The sequence below is a fragment of the Schistocerca gregaria genome, chromosome 2 (genome assembly GCF_023897955.1).
Source record: "Schistocerca gregaria isolate iqSchGreg1 chromosome 2, iqSchGreg1.2, whole genome shotgun sequence".
Lineage (NCBI taxonomy): Eukaryota > Metazoa > Arthropoda > Insecta > Orthoptera > Acrididae > Schistocerca > Schistocerca gregaria.
In genome coordinates, this window is record NC_064921.1 from 922994105 (window position 1) to 923016820 (window position 22716).

The 22716-nt window shown below is 42.9% G+C and overlaps 1 protein-coding gene across 1 annotated transcript in view; it reads right to left on the reverse strand.

Moving 5' to 3' along the window:
* LOC126336052 (glutamate receptor 1-like) overlaps positions 1-22716 on the reverse strand; it is a 146204-nt gene that overhangs the window by 69258 nt on the left and 54230 nt on the right. Inside the window, exons 5-6 of the mRNA XM_049999532.1 lie at positions 19312-19523; positions 12064-12251 (exon numbers count right to left, since the gene is read on the reverse strand). Of these exons, the coding sequence (XP_049855489.1) occupies positions 12064-12251; positions 19312-19523 (400 nt within the window). The remainder of the gene's footprint in view (positions 1-12063; positions 12252-19311; positions 19524-22716) is intronic.

Genomic DNA, 22716 nt, shown 5'->3' on the forward strand with positions numbered 1-22716 from the left:
TCAATTTCTATGTAAGAATAATAGTCTAGAAAAGTAGCATGCCTATTCTGCATAATAAACGATGCTGTGTGGCCCATGATCCACGTTGTAGCGTTGTTTTTTGCTCGTGGATACCTCAGTTTTTGTGGCTGAGTGATCTCTAAAAGTTCTACACCACTGGGCGTCGTACGGTCTATCACTGACAATCGTTGACGAAGAAATGTTGTAATTTCTTCTGCATGTCCGCAAGTGAACCTATGAAGGAGCGTATCGACTCTTCCACATGCGTCACAGTTGGGTGTTGGATGAAGGCCTATTTTATGTAGCTTTTCATTCGTTGTTACTTTATCGTTGACTGTGAGATACCAGTCGGCTATGACGCGTGATGGTAACATGTCGTTGTGCACATTCCGCCATATTATACTCCAATGTGTATGTAGATATTTTTCTTCGAGACGATTCGTGTGGTTTGTTGTCATGAGAAGGTCATAAAGCTTCCTGTTCGTCAGGCTTCCGGTATCGACGATGTTGTGTCGAACGTAGCTCATTTCCATGTAGTACAGTCGCACATGTCGGTAAGAAAGTAGAATGCCGGCGACATTAACGGGTGGGTCCAGGCTATGAGGTTTCCACCGCTGAATGAGGTTTCTGATGAGACTGGTCCTCCGGGTACGAAACTCCTTCCTGATGCGATTTAGGAGCAGGGTGACACATTTTTTATGTACTTTAATGAGGTTAAGGCCACCTTTGGACGAAGGTAAGGTTAAGGTATCGAATTGAACTTTGAAAATATGCCCCCTAAAAATAAACCAACATAACGCTTGTTGTATACTCTTGGCTAGGTGGTCGGAGATTGGAAGAATTTGCGCCAAATAATTCATCTTGCTCGTAATGGCGATCTCGATGGTCTTAACTTTCTGTAGTATGTTCAAGTCACGGTCGGAGTGAAGCATCAAAGCAGCACGTAATTTATTAAGCATGTGTGACCAGTTCTTCGTCAGGAATTTGTCTGGTTTGGCTTCAAAAGTAACACCGAGGGCTGTGTGAGAATCCTTTACCTTGCACCAGGTAACATGGGATATGTCTCCGATACCGCCACCGATTTGATTAACTGTGGTTTTAGTTCTATTGAGTATTGCTCCTGAAAGAAACGTGAATGTTTGTAGAAGAGTTGCTACTGACAGAAGTTGTTGCGATGATGACACAGTTACGCATATATCGTCAGCATACGCAATGCATGGGATAGTGACAGACTCGACGCTAAGCCCGATCCCGCTATGCACTAAGTTGTTCAGGAGCGGCTCTACTGCAATGGCGTACAAAATCATTGACAGAGGACATCCTTGGGGGATGGACTGCTCGATGGAAACTTCTTTTGTAAAATGGCCATTAATGAGAATCCGTGAAGAGGCGTTTGTAGTAAGGTTGCGAATTAATTCTATGAGATGAGGTCCAAATCCTAGTTTCTTCATGCTTTGAAAGAGGAAATCATGACGTACACGGTCATAAGCCTTCTCAAAATCTAGAAAGATCAGAGCGCCCTGTCCTTTAGTTTCAGCATATGAACAGATGATGTCCCTCAAATCGCACACACCTGAGATTGCACTTCGACCTTGCACTGCACTGTACTGGTAACTGCCTAAAACCTTGTACATAACGGTTTGGATCCTTAGCTTAATCGATCTGGTGATGATTTTGAAGTCGGCATTCAGGAGTGTGATGGGTCGCATGTTTTCGACCTTCTTGCTGTTCCTTTTTTTTCGGTAAGGGCAGGATGATACCTTCCGTAAATGCCTTGGGTATGACTTCCAGGTGCCAGAGTTCATTCGCTATCTCGAGGAGTGTCGGACCGAGGACGTTCCAGTATCGCTGGTAAAACTCAGCGCTGAGACCATCGGGTCCTGGTGACTTCCCTTTCTTTGCACTGTGGACCGCCAGTCGGATTTCGTCCTCTGTGAAAACAGATCCCAGCTTTGCATTATCCTGTTGTGACAAGCGACAGCTCAAGGTCCTAAGAAAATCCTCGCACGAGTGTTCATCAACGAGTTTCTTCTTGTAAAGTTGACTATAATAGTCGTAGACGTGCGAGATGATGTCACGTTGCTTCGTGATGGCATTCTCAGTGTCATCAACGACGGCTTCAATCAACATAGCTTTACGCCGTTTCGTCGCTCTCAGGATGCGGTACAGAGAGGCCCGTTCTTCGGCGGCAACGTCCTTGGGGTGGGCTCGCACGATAGTGCCATGCATTCGTTGGCGTTGTATCGCCGTGATTTTCGCTTTATATCGTTTGATCTTTACGTCGATGTCTCGAGAAGGATTGTTAGTGCAACTGTACAGTTCTCTCAAACAGCGATAGTAAAATTCAATAGTCTGTTTCTGCCAAAAGCTTTTTTGTCGCGCGTAGCTCATGAGGGTCAGGCGTAATTTAGGCTTAGCACACTGAATCCACCACTGTAGAACGCTAGCGTAACGACGTCGGTGCCGCTGGAGCTGTTGCCACGTTAAGTTCACCTCCTCTTCAAGTTGGGCCTCCTGCAGAAGGCTGACATTCAATTTCCAGTAGCCCTTCCCGTGGTAAATTGTCTGGCGTTGTAGGTTGAGGTAACACTGATATGCACAATGGTCGGAGATGTTGACAGGAGCTATGTCACAGTTCACTGTGTGTCGCTGGAGGGCATCGGACACATAGATCCTATCCAGCCGACTGGCAGAATGACTGGTTACGAAAGTGTACGCTACCCGTTCACCGTGCAGTTGTTCCCATGTATCATGAAGACGCATGCCATGAATTAAATGTTCAAGTTCGATACATCTGTTCGTGTTAGGAGTTTGGTCTCTATCGTTGAGCACACAATTGAAGTCACCACCAAGGATGAGATGTTCACGATAAGCGCTAAGAAGAATGGGACCCTCGGTTTTATAAAATTTTGAACGATCTCTCTTATGAGTGCTACCTGAGGGGGCGTAAACGTTAACAATCTGCACACCATTCACTCGAAGAGAAATGCCACGACCACTAGGCAGCCGCTGCACATCCGTAAAGGATATACCGTCGCGCAAAAGGATGGCAGTGCCTACAGCATCCTGGAGATTGACGTTATCAATAAGAACGTAACCGGGCACTTGTAAGGCTGTGACTATCTCCTGTAGGAAGGCAATGTCAACGCTGGTACCATACAAGAAATCAGTTAGCGAACGGAGTTTCACCGCACTTTGAATTCTATTGACGTTAAGTGTGGTAATGTTGTAGGTTTGGCTGTCACCCATGATGGTTCAGAAGACAATGAGCTCTGAGTTTCGCATCGTCCTTTTCTCCGGCTTTGAACCAAACTCGTTGGTAACGTTTGGAGTACGAAACGAAATGTCAAAACCAATAACGGGTCAGGGAGGGGAAGGTCGCAGCGCGATGGTCATGCGCGACAGCAGCTACTGCTGCATATTCTCGTTCTGCTGCCACCACGGCTCATTGCTGCCGGGGCGGTGCGCGGTGCGCGCGCTGCCCTGCCCGCCACCGCCGGCTGAGTCTGTCAACGTGGCCGCATCCGTCTGGCCACCACGCGGGGCTGCGACTGACGTCAGCGAGTTCCTGCGGGAGCGCTGTGGCAGCTGCTCGCTGCTCTGCTCGCTCTTCCTCTTAGCCGTTACGGTGCTCTGATCCCTTTCAGCGCTCAGTAGTGCCTTCAGGTGTTTGGTTTGTTCACGAATGCGTTCTTGCCTCGCGGTGTCCCCGCAGCGCACGTAGCAAGATGATTGAGGTTCAGTCTCGCTGTCACTTTCTGACATGTGTAAGGGTCCTAAATCATTCGACTTTTCCTCTTTGCTACTATTCCCTTTGCTTCTCCTTCGGCGGCCTTTCTTCGTGTCTGCTACAGTCTCTGCCGATAGGGGTGGTTCAGGCAAACTGATCTGCACTCGCTCCTGTATCTCACACGGCTTAGTTTCAGAGGTGGCTGGCGCATCGTTGGTATCCAGCGGTAACTGCCCCGGCGAGGATGACGGTGTCGAATCGACGTCCGTCCTACCGCGCATGTCTTTGGCACTACATTCCACCTGAACTGCATCTCCGCCTCGCTGACATGTTCCGGCTGGCGGGGTGGTGGTACAGTAACCGCGACCACCTCACTCAATAGTGGAACAAGCTTTTCACTACCGTCTGCAGGACGTTCCCGTGGAAGTTGAAATGGACGTCGACGTGTACAGTTCATCCGCAGATGTTCAGTTGAATGGCAGATCGAACAGATAGGGGGTTGACCAATGTAAGTTACCTGTGCACGACAGCCGCCAATGGCAACATACGAAGGTATATGCTTTTTCAAGTCTACACGTACACTTCGCACCCCGCTGTTAACTTGGTAGCGATAGGCACTCGACCATTTTTCATTTGTAACTGACAAAACAGCGCCGTACAGTGACAGAGAACGTGCAATCAGATCATTAGGGCACTCAGGTGGCACATTAAATACCCTGATGGTTCTTACTCCGTATCCCGAAGGCACGATTTGGACATAACTAATACTGCCATCATTATGACGGAATGGTCTCACACCAACATGCTCCTCAACGAATTTCTCATAAGTGTCACTCGAAATAAATTTGATAAATAACGAGTACTGCACAAAGTCCAACTGGAACGTGTCGACTACATCGTCAGGCAATTTCAAATCCTCAAAGATCCACTCATGAATTTCAAACGCCGTCGGTCGCAAGGCAGTGCGATCGAAAACACACTGAACGCTGTTCGCTCTGTTAATTGTCGACATCTTACTTACAACAGTTATACAGAAACAAACGTTAACAGCGCTCGCACACGCTGCTCAGCTCTCCACCTCAGCACAGCTCGCGACGTAAACACTGGCCCGTGCTACCGCCCGTCACCGCGCGATGTGCACTGGCCGAGTACCGGAACACGACTGTACCACGGGTCTGGGCAGATTAGTTACATTTTATTATTGACAGCTTACGGAATGTAACTGTTGGGAGGTTACGCTGAATGAGAATTATATATATTATATTTTTACTGTTGGAAGGTTATTATACATATCAGTTATCTGTGGGGAGGTTACAGTGTAATAGGGAGACGACTACCCAGACCATCACACAAGAATACCAAAGTGCATCAGGATCCAATGCAAGTACTATGACAGTTAGGCGATAGGTGAGAAAACTTTAATTCCATGGTCGAGTGGTTGCCCATAAGCCACACATCATTCTGGTAAAAGCCAAACGACGCCTCGCTTGGTGTAAGGAGCATAAACATTGGACGATTGAGCAGTGGAAAAATGTTGTGTGGAGGACCAATCACGGTACACAATGCGACGATCCCATGGCAGGGTGTGGGTATGGCGAATGCCCGGTGAGGGTCACCTGTCAACGTGTGTAGTACCAACAGTAAAATTCGAAAATTCGGGGGCGGTGGTGTTATGGTGTGGTCATGGAGGGGCTTGCACCCCTTGCTGCTTTCGGTGGCACTATCACAATATAGGCCTATATTGATGTTTTAAGCACCTTCTTGTCTCCCAAAGTTGAAGAGCAATTCGGGGATGCCGATTGCATCTTTCAACAAGGTCGAGCGCCTGTTCATAATGCACGGCCAGTGGCAGGGTGGTTAGTCGACAATAACGTCCCTCTAATGGACTGGCCTGCACAAAGCTCTGACTTGAATCATATAGAACACGTCTGAGATGTTTTGGAGCGCCGACTTTGTGCCAGGCCTCACCGTCCTACATCGATACCTCTCCTCAGTGCAGCATTCCGTGAAGAATGGGCTGCCATTCCCCAAGAAACCTTCCAGCACTTTGAACGTATGTCTGCGAGAGTGGTAGTTGTCATCAAGGTTAAAGGTGGGCCAACACCGTATTAATTCCAGCATTACCGATGCAGGGAGTTGAGAATTTTTAAGTAATTTTTCAGCCAGGTGTCTGGATACTTTTGATCATATAGTGTATTTGTACATTGCATCTTGTTGGAAATTTTATCTGGTGGCTTTAATTTGGACTAATGTTAGTACCCGCTTCTACAAGGAAGCCTGTCGTGAAGTTTGTTGGCAGTGTGGTATTTATGTGTGTTCAAGTGCATCTATCCGCCTGTTATTAATTTTCACTTCCTTAGAGGCAGATAACTATCAGCTGATATTAATTACTGCGCACAGTGGTCGATTTTAATGTTATCACATATTGTCTATTCCTGCAGGGAAGTGGAATTTCGTGTTGACCGTATGTTATCAGTGTCAGTGTTAAGTACAGTATGATCTATTTTTAATCTAAATACTTTGAAGAAATGCTCTGTTCAATTTGTAGTTATCGCTTTGCAAAAAATTGACCGTCTCTTTGGATTTGACTCCTCTTTATCTTATTCATTGATGGTAATGTACTGCTTATTCTCCTTCAGGCTGTCCGTATAATGCGCTTGCCTTATTTAATTGGCTCAAATGGAAATTTTAATTTGTTTTTGGACACAACGTCCGTTCCGACCTTGGCGTGGGCTGTGTACGTGCCAAGGAGTCGTAGAATTTGAGGCGACTGGCTCGGGGTGTGGTTAATCATTTGTTCCTGCAGGATTTGGTGCAACGATTTAATTCTGGAATTTCCTTATTCCAATTTTAAGTGGTGTTTCAAGTTTTCTGCTAACTTCTTAGCAGACAAGTCAGTTTCGAATATCGCTCCGTAAGAAACTGCATTTAACTATGGGGAGCGTATTCATTTATTTACTATAATCTTGGCTGTGACTTGAGCTTGCATTTATTGGAATTTATGTGTGCTGCAGGAAATTTGTTAAGACTGCTTGTGCTTTGGCATCAGCGCTCTTTACCGTTCCTTGTTGAAACCCACTCATTCTGGGCCCAGTCGGCTTACACAGCCGCCAGTTTATGTGATTCAGTGCGAGAGCCTCGGTCAGCGATATCTAGCGCAGTCCTCTGCAGTCTTCTTTCTTCCAAGCGCTGCTGTAGCCTTTAATGCTGCTGTATACAGTTAAGTGGAAGCTTTAGAGCAGTTCTGAGTCATTCGATTCGTTAATTAAAAGGCACTCCTTTTTATAACCTTATTGCTTCTTTACGTTACTTAAACATTCCACTAGTGGTTGAGAACTCAATGGTCATCTTTATTTAATGTACATTCTTATTATTTGAATACTTTTGTGGATCCCTGCAAGCCTTGCTGTCATGTCTGTTTTATAAAGTTTTAAATCTTTTGTTCTCCTATGGTCATTTTGTATTTTGGCTCGAGAATTTTTTGGCAGTAGCCTACTATGTGTCCGGTTGAGTTTATGAAATTTCTTATTGGTGCCTTCTGCTCATGAAGTTTTGGTACTTTTTATGGCTGTTTAAATCTGGCTTGAATTTGTATCAGTCTTTTACCTTATGGCCTGGCAAACACTGATTGCTGCTCTCACTGATTAATATTCAGTATTCAGATTTATTGTTTACTGCCATCACTGATCATTTGTTCAGTATTCAGATTCATTGTTGCTTAATTACATTCTTAATTGGGTTCATGTATTTCAGTCTGTGCTAAATAAATTTTTATCTTGTATCAGTGAATGACCTGTGCCAGATCCCTATTGGTCTAGCCCTTGTCGTTTTCCTTCCTGACCAAGTTAAGAGGCCGTATTTTCACTTTTCAGTCAGTAATGACTGTGGCTAAGTTAACGTGGATGAAGTGTGACGATCTATTGCAACATAACATTCCTGGCTAATGTGGATGCCATAGTCCTTCCGTAATCGTTCTAAACGGTCTTGACTGGAGCATACGATGCTGTTTTAAGAGCTAGTGGCTTCCCCATGACGGCGGATGCTTTCCAGCACTTGTTGGAAATATACATTTGAATAGTACCACCAGGAAGCAGCACTTTGCAATGGAGTACTGTCCGTTAGAGAATGGAGTGGCGAATGAGAATGCTTGCTTTCTTCACCTGTGATCGAAAGGATGCGATGTTACAACAATTTTATTGAGAAACACGGGGCCCCTGAAATCTGACAGTGGCCAATAAAAATGGTTCAAATGGCTCTGAGCACTATGGGACTCAACAGCTGTGGTCATCAGTCCCCTAGAACTTAGAACTACTTAAACCTAACTAACCTAAGGACATCACACACATCCATGCCCGAGGCAGGATTCGAACCTGCGACGGTAGCAGTCGCACGGTTCCGGATTGCGCGCCTAGAACCACGAGACCACCGCGGCCGGCAGTGGCCAACATCCCTTATGAGTTGTCGGCCGTCTGGTGTGCTTAACTTCCCTTAGACCTGAAGTTGGTGACCCAGGCTGAACAACCAAGTTACATTTCAAAAACGGAAAGACTATAAGAATGAAAAATATGTCCCCGTGCTTGGATATGGAATAATAATCAGTCATCTTCTGTTTTCTAAAGCCTGTTGCAGTTTAGTGATCGAGGAAGTGCTCTTTAGGAAGACGGTTCATGACACAGCTTAGAGCTATAACTAAAGAGAGGTTGTGTACAGTGAGAGGTTCGAGCTTGGAGAGGTTTAATTGAAGTCAGTGACTGTGGAATCGTAGTGTGTGTTGTTTTCGTGTGATTCTTGTTTACTTACTTTTAACCGTTATCTCGTCCGTTTGGTTGAAGATATTCAGCGGAAGTTGCTAGAACCCAGATGGAGCTGCTGCATAAACTGTTGACAGCGTACATTTTTCAGTCCACTGTTCAAATTTTGGAATCTCTCTGAAAGTTGTAGGACTGCTACAGAGGCTTTATTAGTGACATAGGGGAGTGACAAATTTAACCCTGTTTTGGTGCTCAAAGAGAGAGCGATGCCCATTATTTACACTGGTTTTAATAGTATAGAAATCCAAAAAAATGACCCAGGTCTGCGTATCGTAGTTACCCTCCGGAGCAATATGAAGTGCTCTGCAAATTTCTGAGAGTAAGTGGATTCTGGGAGCAGCCTCGTCTGGGTCTTAGCACAACGTCAAGGAAACTTCGCGGGCGAGATGGAAGAAACGTTCCACTATGAAGACACACGATCGTCACATTTGACTCAGAGTGCGAAACAAGCCAACGTTGGCGAACAGGGCTAAGCAGAGGCAAGGACGGCTTAGTTGATGAGTAACCACTTACTACCAATTAGACAATGGCTAAGAGTATGATATACATGCATAAATCAAGCTTAATATGTTCTAGCTAAAGGAACAGGACGTGCTCACAGGTAAATTTAGTATCTTTCAATACAAACAAACTGAATCTCTCAACACTGCTACCGAGCGACGTAGCGCAGTGGTTAGCATGCTGAACTCGCATTCGATATAGGTTTTCCGTAACTTCCCTAAATAGCTTCAAGCAAATGCAGCGATGGTTCCCTTGAAAGGGCGCGGCCAACTTCCGCCCCATCGTGTCTTAATCCGATGAGACCCATGACTTCGCTCTTTCGTCCCCTTCCCCCAATCAACCAACCCATCTTGAAGCTGCTAGTTTGGCTTTATTGTATTAAGATATGCTTTAAACAGATCTGAAGATATTTTTTGATATCCTACACTGGAATAAAAGAAAAAATCCTACACTTTGTGGATCATGTTTTTTTTTTTTTTTCGAGATCTTCTCATAGCCTGTGGTATTCACAAGTCTCAAACAAAAACTGAAAATCATTTCAATGTTCTCCTTTCTGTATAATGTAAAATTGTGTACGCCCTGTGAAACAGCTTGATAACGGTCAATGGTTGTCTTTAGACGGTCATGAATCACGCATGAGTGAAGTTAGACGATTGGTATAAAGTTAAGCAAAGAGTCGACTGTATTTTATTTTACATGATACGGTGGCCGAAGGATGTATAACTAAAATAAGGGAGATTCTGAAGACGGGTTTGTGTGATCCCAAAACGCTTAGCTATATAATGTGGAGAACATATCCAACTATATCATTTGATGCTAGTAATAACAATAACTACATTGCGAGAACTGTAATGTCAGTGCTAAGACTCGAAGCACCCTTCGTGTCAGTCAGTAAATTACTGTAATTAAAGCATTTCAGTGTCATTCTTTCCCAGACTTGTCACACAGCTGTATGTTTAAGATACCATCATCATGAGACAATCAATTTGAAAGGAACGGTAGGATATTTCGAACTGGAAATGGTTGATAAATTTCTATATCATAAGAGAATTCAATGATTAGGTCCAAACTTCTTGAGCATTTTACATTATGATGCGGCCACGATGGCAATATATCTCTTTTCGTAATAATTTACAGTATTTCATACATTTTGCCATCTCCTCTACTTACCGTATGTCATACAACGTCGAAGTGTGCTGAGTGATGTTTAGGTGTAACCGCGTAATGTTTGGGGCCACAGAATACAAAATGTCTTGAAAGAGATTACAAGCAAAGTCACTGCGTCGAGATCGCATCTAAAAAATACTGAAGTGAATTCTCAGCTTACAACACGCCGTCCATCAGCTTGGTTCTACGAATTTGTGTCACCGAATGAAAGCTGTTTTCTGTCTTATTTATTGAACTGCATGTCTCACTGGACATTCGATTTGTAACAGTAGCAGGAACCATGTTTGCTACGTGGGCAACAATATGAGTGAAAACACTCGGGAAGAGGAGACGAAATATGTCTATATCAGAATCACTACCGACCGAGAAATTGAGAAAGCTCTTTGTGAAATTACGTTCACACTTCTAGACTGTATGAAAGGCAAGCATGCTTAACGGCAAAATTCTGCTTTTGGCTGTTTTTTTTCTGTATTTAAACTTCTGTTTTATCAGACGCACATTAAATACTGTCGTATGGAAAAGCTTAACTTTAGTCTGTTGGGACGAAGACGGAGACTTCCCATGACACAAATGTCGTCTTGTGGCAGTCGCTGTTTCATACAAAAGAGATGATGAGTTAGAAGTGAAGTTGCTGTGATGGCATAACTCTTCCTCAGTTCACAGAGACATTTTACAATACTACAACTAATTTAGTGCCACATTTATGACAAAAGTGGGATCAACCTTTAGGGAAAGACGGATAACATACAAAATATACGAGAATCAGGAGGGAACAATAACAATGGAAGACCAAGATCAGGGTTCTCGGATGAAAACGGTTGTAAGACAGAGGATAAAAACTGTAAAGGAAGAAAGAGATTGGAATACATACAGGAAACTGTTGAGGAGGAAAAGTTTGCACAGGAGAGGAACTCGGTGTGAGAACCATCAAACCAGTTAGCAGACTGACACCTTAAAGATAAAAAAAAATGAAACCAAAAACGTGCAGTCTTTGGCTCCTACTGTTCAACCCACCCTATGTAAAAAGTTTCTGGAGTTGAATTAAAATTACGGTCGAAAGGTATAAATGAAGGTATTCGCTGACATCTCTGTCCTCATGGTAGGTAAAGAACAACTACAGGACGTGCTGAATGGAGTAAACAGCCTAGTCAGTACAGAATTAGATTGGCAGTAAACCAAAGAAAAACGAAAGTAATGAGGAGTAGCAGAAATGAGATTGGCGATAACTTAATATCAAAAATGAGAACGACAAAGATGAAGATACAGACTTCTACTACCTTGGTAGCAAAATAACCACGGAGGACGAAGTAGTGAAGACATAAAAAAGCAGTTGAGCGCAGGCATAGAACGCATTTCTAACCAAGATAAGTCTTCTAACATCGGCCTTAATCTGAGAAAGTGATTTCTGATAATGTTAGTTTGTAGAACGGTGTTGTATGGTAGTGAGAAAAACCGAACGAAGAGAATCGAAGCATTTAGGCTGTGGTGGTACCGAACGGCGTTGAAATTAATTGGGTTGGTACAGAACGATGATGTTCTTCGTATAATCGAAGAAGAAAGAAAATGGGGAAAACAAGGCAAGGGAAGAGTTAACAGGACATGTTTTAAGACATCAGGGAATACCTTTCATGGTTCTACAGGGAGCTGTAGTAGGTAAAAATTGAAGGAAATAAGAGAGATCGGTATACGTCCAACAAGTAATTGAGGATGTGGAGTGGAAGTAGCAATCTTAGATGAAGAGAAAGGCACAGGAGAAATCTGATGAATAAAAAAAAATTACAACAAAATGACACTTATAGCATATTATGAGTTAGAGAACTCTGTACGTGCCAGCAAGTCGAAATGGAAACAAACCTGTCCTTCCCAGGTATACATTATCCCAGCCTGGAGAAGTCTGTCGATCATGTTGTCAAGTCTCTGAAGATACGCCCATCCTTTGGGGACTGCAAAGACCACATACTCCCAATAGATGTCCTCACGCATTGGTCGTAGCCACCTGCTAGCTGCCTCCTCGTCGATGTAGTCACCTATCGTGAAATAACCTGTGGAGATGGATATGAAAATGTTAACATTAATGCTTAGCTCTCTATTCAGCTAGAGAAATCAAGTGAAATAAGATATTAGAGAAAGGGAAGAAGAATAATAATGGAGTCCACGCGATCGGTCTATACACTGGAACGTGTACAGTGTACGATCCAAACTTGTACGGCAAATAATTTCACATTTAAATAAACATAGTTTACGTGATTAAAGCACACTTATAGTGTGTAAAAAAAGCAGCAAAACGATTGTTTGCGTTATACATGTATTACTCTACGTAACGTGGGGAAATTGTGTGTTGTACAGCACTAGAGCTGTCGTATAGCCCATGCGATTTCACGTCCAAACAATTGCCAAGGCAGTGAGCAGTGAGATTTTCCTGTATTGAACTTGTTCCTAGTTCGCTACTATAAAATTCGCACCTCTTATACTGTCCACCAGTTTGAGAGGTCAGCGTGTCCATTTTCTTAATCCTAAGTTATTAATTAAATAATTATTTTGTATAACAGTTTGGCAACACAACGATTTATGGAAACTGTAGCACGGATGAATAGATTTTAGCTGTAACGGTATATATAAATGGAGATCATGGATTAAGTGACTGTGCACTGAAAATAAAAATAAAACAGCAAACAGTGGCAAAAAAAATTTGACACCAGTAATGATGGTTGCCAACGACTCTGAAAATGAATTGCAAGAGCATATTGTAACATTTAAAAAGATTTAAGAAAACTTGCTTTCGACATTAGAGAAAGAAACGGGTTCCTACATAATTTTGATGCAGAAGAAGCCATGGCAGGTAGAAAGTGGTATAAAGTTGCCCGTTCCAAAAAATTATAATTAATTAATTGACTAATTAATTAATTAAAATTATAATCGAAACCGAGGGAAATGATATAAAAAGTTAACTGAAGCAAGGGAGACTAAATATAGAACTACGGGATCACCTGCCAAAAGAAAGTGTTTTGGAGACTGCGGGATAGGCACGACTGTAGCTGATTGGAAAAGCGGAGAAATCATATTGCCAAGTTGTGCGAGGAAGACCGAATAGGAAAAAAATAATCAGATGCATGAAAAGCAAAATGTGGATACATGGAAAGTGTTCAAGGGCGAGGACAGGAGGGAGAAAGCTATATTGTGAGGCCAGCAAATAGGGATGATAAAAGTACAATATGGTACATTTCCTTAAACTAAGACGAGTATATATCTTCAAGCTCAGGGGCACAGTTTATGAGAGGGTAGCACAATTTATGCACACACTGATACATATTAGAAAACCAGATTAGGAAATTTGCACCAGTTGCAGATGTTTAGAAAATTAAGTGTAGTGTGTTTATTCTTCTCGGAATTTCCATTCCTTATTTCATATACCAAGAACAACATACTACAGTTTAGGATGGGATTGCTTAAATAATTTTAGCTTACTTTTTGGCTTTTATAAACAAAACCTGAAAAGTAGTACAATTGTGGAAACGCTCCCGTTATAGGTGACATCAGAGCCGTGATGACACTCGATCAATTTATTATAGTTACTGTAAGTTTTTACAGAAATCTTTGACTGCGCGTAACCAGGACTGTTGTCAATATAAATGCAAATACGCAGATAACTATAACTAATCTCTTTTAAACAGCCTAATTCAAAATAAAAATGGCGACTACAAACGATTATAATTATTCAGTGCATAAGGGTACATCGAGATGATTTAAAAGTATCGGAAAAGAACGTTCAAGTTTTCGTTACTTATTTTAGAGGTATTCTATATCCCATCCCTTGGTGGCGAGGAGGAAATGTAGGCGATAATTCATTTCACGCCGTAGATTATGAAATATATGAGAGTCACTGATAAAGATTATTTTTCTGTAAACGATGAACATACCCAAGGACTTTCCATAACACCATAAAAATAGATCGTTGAATGCCAGGTCTGGATTCTTGGGTTGTCAACAGCGTAACACAGAGTCGTTGCGACCAACGCTTTCCATGACATAGATTTAAGAATGTGCTAACATCCACACTCCAGTGTGTGGGTACTCTATTATGCTGACTCAATGTTGTCCGTATAAAGTTGTGGCATCAGCTATTGCTCAAGCATGTCCAGGTAAATGTTTGTTCAAACACTTAGGTCAGAGGAGAACATGGATCGTTCAGTTTCGTTCCGGCTTTCCACTCACTAAGCTTACGCAAGGATCGACACTTCCAAATTTTCTTTTCCGTTCCCTGTAGTTCTTATGTATGAAGTGTGACGCAACAAACTGGTATAGACGTTTGTAGTCGCTACATTAATTTTGATGTATCTCGTACATGCGTCCACTATGTATTTTAGAGGTGTATAATTCCTACATTAAAAGCAGTCATTTAAATTAACATAACGTAGACGATGAGTTCTCACGTTTTTCTGAGTAATCTGTAGCTCTGCTATGACTAAAAGACGTAAAGCTAACAATTTGAGTACATGTAGTTTTGTGCAAAATGAAATACGTGTCAGTCGACTCTTGGTGCTCTTCGAAAAGAATTTTCATCACACACTTCACGGCTTATTGAATTTCGTAAGTAAAGATACATATTCCGACAATGCTTTAACAATTGCAGATTGCTTGTAACATACTCTGAGGTGGAAAAACTCATGGGATAGCGACAAGCACATATACAGATGGCGGTAGTATCGTGTATGGAAGGTATAAAAGGGCAGTGCACTGCCGGTGCATTCATTTGTACTGAGGTAATTGACGGAAAAAGGTTTCCGACATGATTACAGCCGCACGACAGGAACTAACAGATTTTGAACGCAGAATGGTGGTTCAGCTAGACACGTGGGACATTCCATTTCGTGAATCGTTAGTGTATCCAATATTCCAAAGTCCACAGTGTCAAGAGCGTGCCGAGTATACCAAATTTCAGGCATTACCCCTCACAATGGCAACGCAGCGGCCGACGACCTTCACTTAACGACTGAGAGCAGCGGCCTTGTCAGTATTAACAGACAAGCAACGCTGCCTGAAATAACCGCAGAAATCAATGTGGAACGTACGGCGAACGTATCCGTTAGGACAGTACGGCTAAATTTTGATGCTAACTGGCTGTGGCAGCAGATGACCGACTTGTGGAAATGGTTATGTTCGGCTACCTTGAGACCATTGCAGTTACTCATTGGGTTCATATTCCCGAACAACGACGGTATTTTTATGGACGACAATGGGTCATGTCCCTGGGTCACAAATTTTCGCAACTGGTTTGAAGAACAGTTTGGACAAATCGAGCGAATGATTTGGCCACCAAAATCGATCGATATGTATTCTGGTGGACAATTATGGGACATAATCGCGTGGTCAGTTTGTGCACCAAATCCTACACCGGCAACACTTTCGCACCATGGAGGGCTACAGAGGCAGCATGTCTCAATATTTCTCCAGCAGACTTTCAGCATGTAACGTCGATATGCTGCACAACACGAGGCAAAAGACAGTCCGACATTGTGGCGGTGTTTTGTAAGGTACACAAACTGTGCGGGGGCTCTTGGTATGGTTGAAAATAAACGCACTCTGTACGCAGCGGTCGCAGTGTAGACAATAGGAGGATCCCTTGCTATTTTGTCACCTCAGTGAGGTCTACAATACTAAACAGTTGGGTTGTACTTCATCAATGATCTTTTTTACACAAGTCTAAAAGAATTCATCCTATCTTGCTAAAGTTTATGCTTCAGAAACAGAAGACCCTTAAAGATACAATGCTACAGCACGAAGTTATTTTTTCTCATTAAATTCATGATATTGGAAAATCTTTACGATTGTTAGCAACAAAATCTTATTGGCATGTAACATGAGTTGCAACCAAGCAGACAAATCGAAACATCACACGTCATCAAACACGTGCTGCCGAAAGTTAGCTGGACGAGTGGGGTAGCTCCGGCCCGTGGTCCAGATGCGTGGCTGGGAATTCCATTGTGACGCTGTGTCGATGAAGGAGACATGCTAGGAGTACCAAAGGTGGCGGACTTTGTGAATCCTTAATGGCAGACATGTTCACGTACAACATTTCTCTCCCTAATCATACGGTGCTAACGCGATGTTCGCGCACCAGGTAGATCTCCTTCTCATAGAATGACAGACACATTGTAACGTTTAAGACGACACAAGTGCTGTTATTTACAGGATCATTACAATGGTTTCTGTAGTTTGGTGACTTTAAGACGAGATAGCTGTAGTTAGTCGCAGTGGAACTACGAGTAGTAGATTAAGTACCTTATGATCTGAGGCATAGTAATTGAACCTAGCCTGCGTGATTCTAAAGATGATTTCGTGATGATGTTCAAACATTCAGGGATGATGCGGAAGCGAAATGTATCAGTTTGAGGTAAGTGACTGCTGTCCGGAAACAAACGAGTCGAAAGTTATCCGTGAAAATCGTTGTAATGCCTCTGACAGTGGAATACACATAGCAGTAAGCTTTTTGCTAATATCTCAAGGTAGCCAACTTTCAGAGGTGGTAGTATGGACCAACAAAAGAAAAACTGCCTGTTAAAAAAAGGGACCTAAAAACGCATGCCATAAGAGCAATGGGCGCTTTTCATTAAAAGAGATGTTTCACGGAAATAAAACATGAGCAGATGAATGACTTTCCAGAAGAGTTTACCTTCTATGTGTGAATATATTATGTCAACAGAGGTAATAAAGTTGGGATAACTGTGAAATTACTACTTGTTGTGAATATTTTCGTTTTAGAGGGATAACGAAAAATAGGATTATCTACAGTAGTGATGAAATTAAATTATTCTTAATACGTACGTTTACGTAAAAGAATTTAGTTCACTTCTAACCGCCAAACCTGGTGATGCACGGTATTTATTTAATACAACCTCCTTCTCCCTATTCTCCAGTTCCACCTTCACCTACCCCTTCACCCTGCCCACCCCGTTCCCCTCTTGCTGTCCGTTTCCTCCTCCCTGTCTCTCTGTTTCCGTTCATCGTCTCCTCCTCAGCTCCTCTCTCTTCACATCTATCATTTACGTTACACACTTTAGTGTCACATAATATTCACTTAAGTAGAATGAAGTATAGGATTAAGACTTCCATCGCCTCCGAATGTCGGCAGTTCAAAGTATTTCCAGACTTCTAGTTTCACTGAGCGAATAAATTTTAGTTCACTCCATCCATGAAATCGGTAAACGCATACTCCTTCGATTACAGCTTGAACTAAACTTCTTAGGGGGGACTACACACCACCTTACCTACTTTTAATGACAAATATCGCGGTTTTATGTCTTTCTGGCCAATGTTACCGGTGAGTTCCTCAAGGGTCTAGTGTTATTCAAAAATACAGGGTTTTACAAAAAGGTACGGCCAAACATTCAGGAAACATTCCTCACACACAAAGAAAGAAAATATGTTATGTGGACATGTGTCCGGAAACGCTTACTTTCCATGTTGGAGCTAATTTTATTACTTCTCTTCAAATCACATTAATCGTGGAATGGAAACACACAGCAACAGAACGTACCAGCGTGACTTCAAACAATTAGTTACAGGAAATGTTCAAAATGTCCTCCGTTAGCGACGATACATGCATCCACCCTCCGTCGCATGGAATCCCTGATGCACTGATGCAACCCTGGAGAATGGCGTATTGTATCACAGCCGTCCACAATACGAGCACGAAGAGTCTCTACATTTGATACCAGGGTTGCGTAGACAAGAGCTTTCAAATGCCCCCATAAATGAAAGTCAAGAGGGTTGAGGTCAGGAGAGCGTGGAGGCCATGGAATTTGTCCGCCTCTACCAATTCATCGGTCACCGAATCTGTTGTTGAGAAGCGTACGAACACTTCGATTGAAATGTGCAGGAGCTCCATCCTGCATGAACCACATGTTGTGTCGTACTTGTCAAGGCACATGTTCTAGCAGCACAGGTAGAATATCCCGTATGAAATCATGATAACGTGCTCCATTGTGCGTAGGTGGAAGAACATGGGGCCCAGTCAAGACATCACCAACAATGCCTGCCCAAACTTTCACAGAAAATCTGTGTTGATGACGTGATTGCACAATTGCGTGCTGATTCTCGTCAGCCCACACATGTTGATTGTGAAAATGTACAATTTGATAACGTTGGAATGAAGCCTCATCCGTAAAGACAACATTTGCAATGAAATGGGGATTGACACATTGTTGGATGAACCATTCGCAGAAGTGTACCCGTGGAGGCCAATCAGCTGCTGATAGTGCCTGCACGCGCTGTACATGGTACGGAAACAACTGGTTCTCCCATAGCACTCTCCATACAGCGACGTGGTCAACGTTACTTTGTACAGCAGCAACGCTGACATTAGGGTTATCGTCAACTGCACGAAGAATTGCCTCGTCCATTGCAGGTGTCCTCGTCGTTCTTGGACTTCCCCAGTCGCGAGTCATAGACTGGAAAGTTCCGTGCTCCCTAAGACGCCGATCAATTGCTTCGAACGTCTTCCTGTCGGGACACCTTCGTTCTGGAAATCTGTCTCGATACGAACGTACCGCGCCACGGTTATTGCCCCGCGCTAATCCATACATAAAATGGGCGTCTGCCAACTCCGCATTTGTAAACATTGCACTGACTGCAAAACCACGTTCGTGATGAACACTAACCTGTTGATGCTACGTACTGATGTGTTTGATGCTAGCACCGTAGAGCAATGAGTCGCATGTGAACACAAGCACCGAAGTCAACATTACCTTCCTTCAATTGGGCCAACTGGCGGTGAATCGAGGAAGTACGGTACATACTGAAGAAACTAAAATGAGCACTAACATGGAAATTAAGCGTTTCCGTACTCATGTCCACATAACATCTTTTCTTTATTTGTGTGTGAGGAATGTTTCCTGAAACTTTGGCCATACCTTCTTGTAACACCCTGTTTTACTATGGTATTCTTCAGTGCGTTCACGGAAAATCATATTTTGATGATTTCTTAACAGTTAAAATCCTTCTGTGGGAAATATTACATTAATTTGCTAACAACTAACTCAAAACTGCGTGTTTTAGTTTCACTAAGATTAGTGCAAATGGCAAATCACATTCTGAATGTCTTACCTCCTGGAAGTCTCTCTATGACGAAGGCCAAATCTCCTGTGGAGGTCCTAGAGTGTAGGGTATCCGATGAGAACACGCGGAAGCGCTGGATCAGGTCCACGTAGATCTGATCTGTGAGTTCTCTGATTGAGTAGAGGTACACCAAATGTCTTTCAGCCCACTCCAGACCACTCTCGTGTAGGTCAGACACGGTGTCTATTGGTCGCTCATATCTGCCACCAAGAGAAAAAAGACTCTGATAACTTTTATCTATAATACGAACAACAAGAGAAAAAGATAACTTTAGGGTACGTAGCCTGCTGCAGCGTTAGAGCAACGGCAGCCATGGGCCTGTGGAGGCAGAACTTTGCTGTGGGTACTTTCATTTAGTACATTATGACTGGTCTCATATAACCAAAGATGCACACTACACAAACGTCAGCAGCAGTCTCCACATGGTTACACGAAACAAATAAATATCGTGGTGTATTAATTTGAAATAGCTGCAAAAAGATAAGACGTCCACTGCCCCCTTGAGAGAAAAACCTGTCCCAGCTGCTATAACAAATAATAAAAATCCCCACAAAATACATCTTAATACTACCTGTTAACAAGGATTGAAACACTGTCTATACATGGTATGTGTTCTTTTGGAAATGTCCGAAAGGACAGACACTATTTTGACAATGCAGCCACTATGAATCAAGACACAAAGGAATTAATATTATTATGTACCAGTAAGCATTGATTTTAATCAATAGGGAAAGTTGAAAACTTGTGCTGGACCGATATTTTAACTTGCGTCTCTTGCTTACTAGGCAGATGCAGCACTAACCACTGCGCCATTCAGACACAATAGTGACTGCAACTCCATAGGCTACCCGAGCAACATTCCGATCAGACCAAAACTCTCAACTTCTCCACACACTTGAGGTGTACTCCCCATTCTCATCGTTCTCAATATTCGCAGCATTCATAAGAGTTCGAGCGTTGCTTTATACATATAGTCAGTTCTTTTGGACATATTGGGCATACTTCAGTAGCAAGTGGGTAAGTTGAGAATTCGGGTCTGTTAGGAGGGATACTAGGGTAGTCCATGCTCTTGCTGTGATCACTGTTTCCTGATGATGCAGTGGTCAATGCATGTACCTTAGTATGCAGGAAATCCAGGTTCAACTCTCGGTGCAGCACAAATTTCCAACTTTCCACATTGATTTAAATCAACCAAAATTGGACACAAACGTCATTAATTTCTGTGCGTCTTGGTTCATAATGGCTGCGTGATCACAAGACTAGACACAACATTTATACAATTAAGGGGAGAACGAGCAGTTGATCACTTCATTGCGAATGCATACCACGCTCAAATTCTTCTGGGAATTGGCAAAATGACGCAAGTAATGTCAACAATGGGCAAGAGGCATTACATCGGTAGTGTGTGGATAAGTTGAGAACGTGGGTCTGCGGGAGGCGTGCTAGGGTATTTCGTGCAGTTGTGATGACTACTGTGACATGACAGCAAAGCGGTTAGTGCTTCGACATAATAAGTGGTAGACCTGTCTTTCATTACAAGTCCAGCAAGAAGTTTCAAATTTCTCCATTGTTTTTAATCAATGACCACTGACAGCTTCTGTCACGAATTCCTTTATCTCTTAAAACACTGTGCATTTATCGATGAGTTTCCAACAGCACTGAAATATTATTTTCTTATTTTTTGGAGTCGTTAACAGATAACTCCATGCGTCATTTAGATGCGTGATAGGGATGAGTGTGTATGTTGATGTACACCGATGACCCAAAACATTAAGACCACGGCTCACCGCTAGACTGAATGCTACCTAGATGCCCTGCAGGCACGTGACACAATAAGAAAAGTATATAAGCGGAGCTGCGAAGAGCAGGTTATCGTGCTAGGGACAATACAGACAGAAAATGGGCAAAAACTGTGACGTAAGTGACTCTGACAAATGACAGGTAGTTATGGATCGGTAGGTGGGAACGAGTAACCAGGAAGCGGCTTAGCAGGTTTGCTGTTCGCGTGCTATTGTCGCGTAAATGTATGGAAAGTGGTTGAGTGGCCGTGAAACCACAAGAAGGCGACAATGTGTTTGACATCAACACCTTATCACTAGAGTTGCGCTCTACCAAAACTACAGATGGATCATTTTGGCACAACACATAATAATTTTGGTGAGCAGGACGAATATGTGAGCCGCAACACCTCAGACGTGAAATGCAACACCTGGAAAGTGTTCTGAGGAGCAATGGGTACTTCACAAATTATATTAGAAGTGTAACAGGGCCAAACACTCGGCGCAGTAACTAATCAGAAAAAGAAATGTGTGGTACGGCCTTTCTGCCATACATTCCCAGAGTGACGGACGGAATCGGCCGTATATTGCGCAAACATGGCGTAAAGACAATTTTCAAACCGACAAGGAAGCTCAAAGAGTGTCTTAGATCGGCAAAAGAGAAAAGGAATCCATTGCAATATCGGGAATATACCGTATACCATGCACGTGGGGAAAAGTTTATGTCGGAATGACTGGACGATCAATCAACACCACATGAGCGACATTGCAGGTCGGGGCAGGTGGAGAAACCGGCCGTGGTAGAGCACGCACTGAGTGAGACCGACCACGTAATAAAATTCGCCGACACGGAAGTTCTGGCTGTAGAGAAGCACTATCACACGAGCTCGTTCAGAGAAGCTGTAGACATACAAAAACACGCGAACAGCTTCAACAAGAAAGAGGAAAGCCTTAAGGTACACGGATCCTGGCTGACCGTCGCAGGTAGCAATAGGAGAACCGCACCAGAAATGACCGCGGAGAAGCCCTCGGACTTTGGCGAGGCAGGTACATATAGTGCGCGAAGGCGAGCTCGGCTACAGTTCATACCGGTAATGGAGGGTGAAGCTTTGACAATGTCAGCCACTTGTGCTGGCGAAACGACAGTGAAATCATTAGATGAACGTCGGCCGAAGAACCCGAGACAGAAGCCAATAGCCAGTTCGTCAAATTTTGTATGTTTTCAAATTTGTGAACGCTCGGTATAAGAACTGGAATCCTAATGTATTGCTAATAAAAAGCAATTATTCTTCTTATTTAAAACAAAGAAAATAAAGAAACTGAAGGATCTGTAACTTCAGCGAAACAAGTCTGTGTAGAAATGAAGGAGAGTTTGCTTGCTGAAGGCGGAACCTATCCATAAACAAATTTTATTTGTTACTAAACACAGATGCAGGATGGAGCTTTAGCCACAAGATGAGTACTGGATTGAATGTTCAATCTGGCAAACAATGAATCTATATTTGATCACTTTTAGGGACATAAACTAAATTCGTATTTATTCATATTATACTGAAAGATCGGAGTGACTGTTAGAGGATGAGGGTAGGAAATAACAATGAAGGACGATGGATCC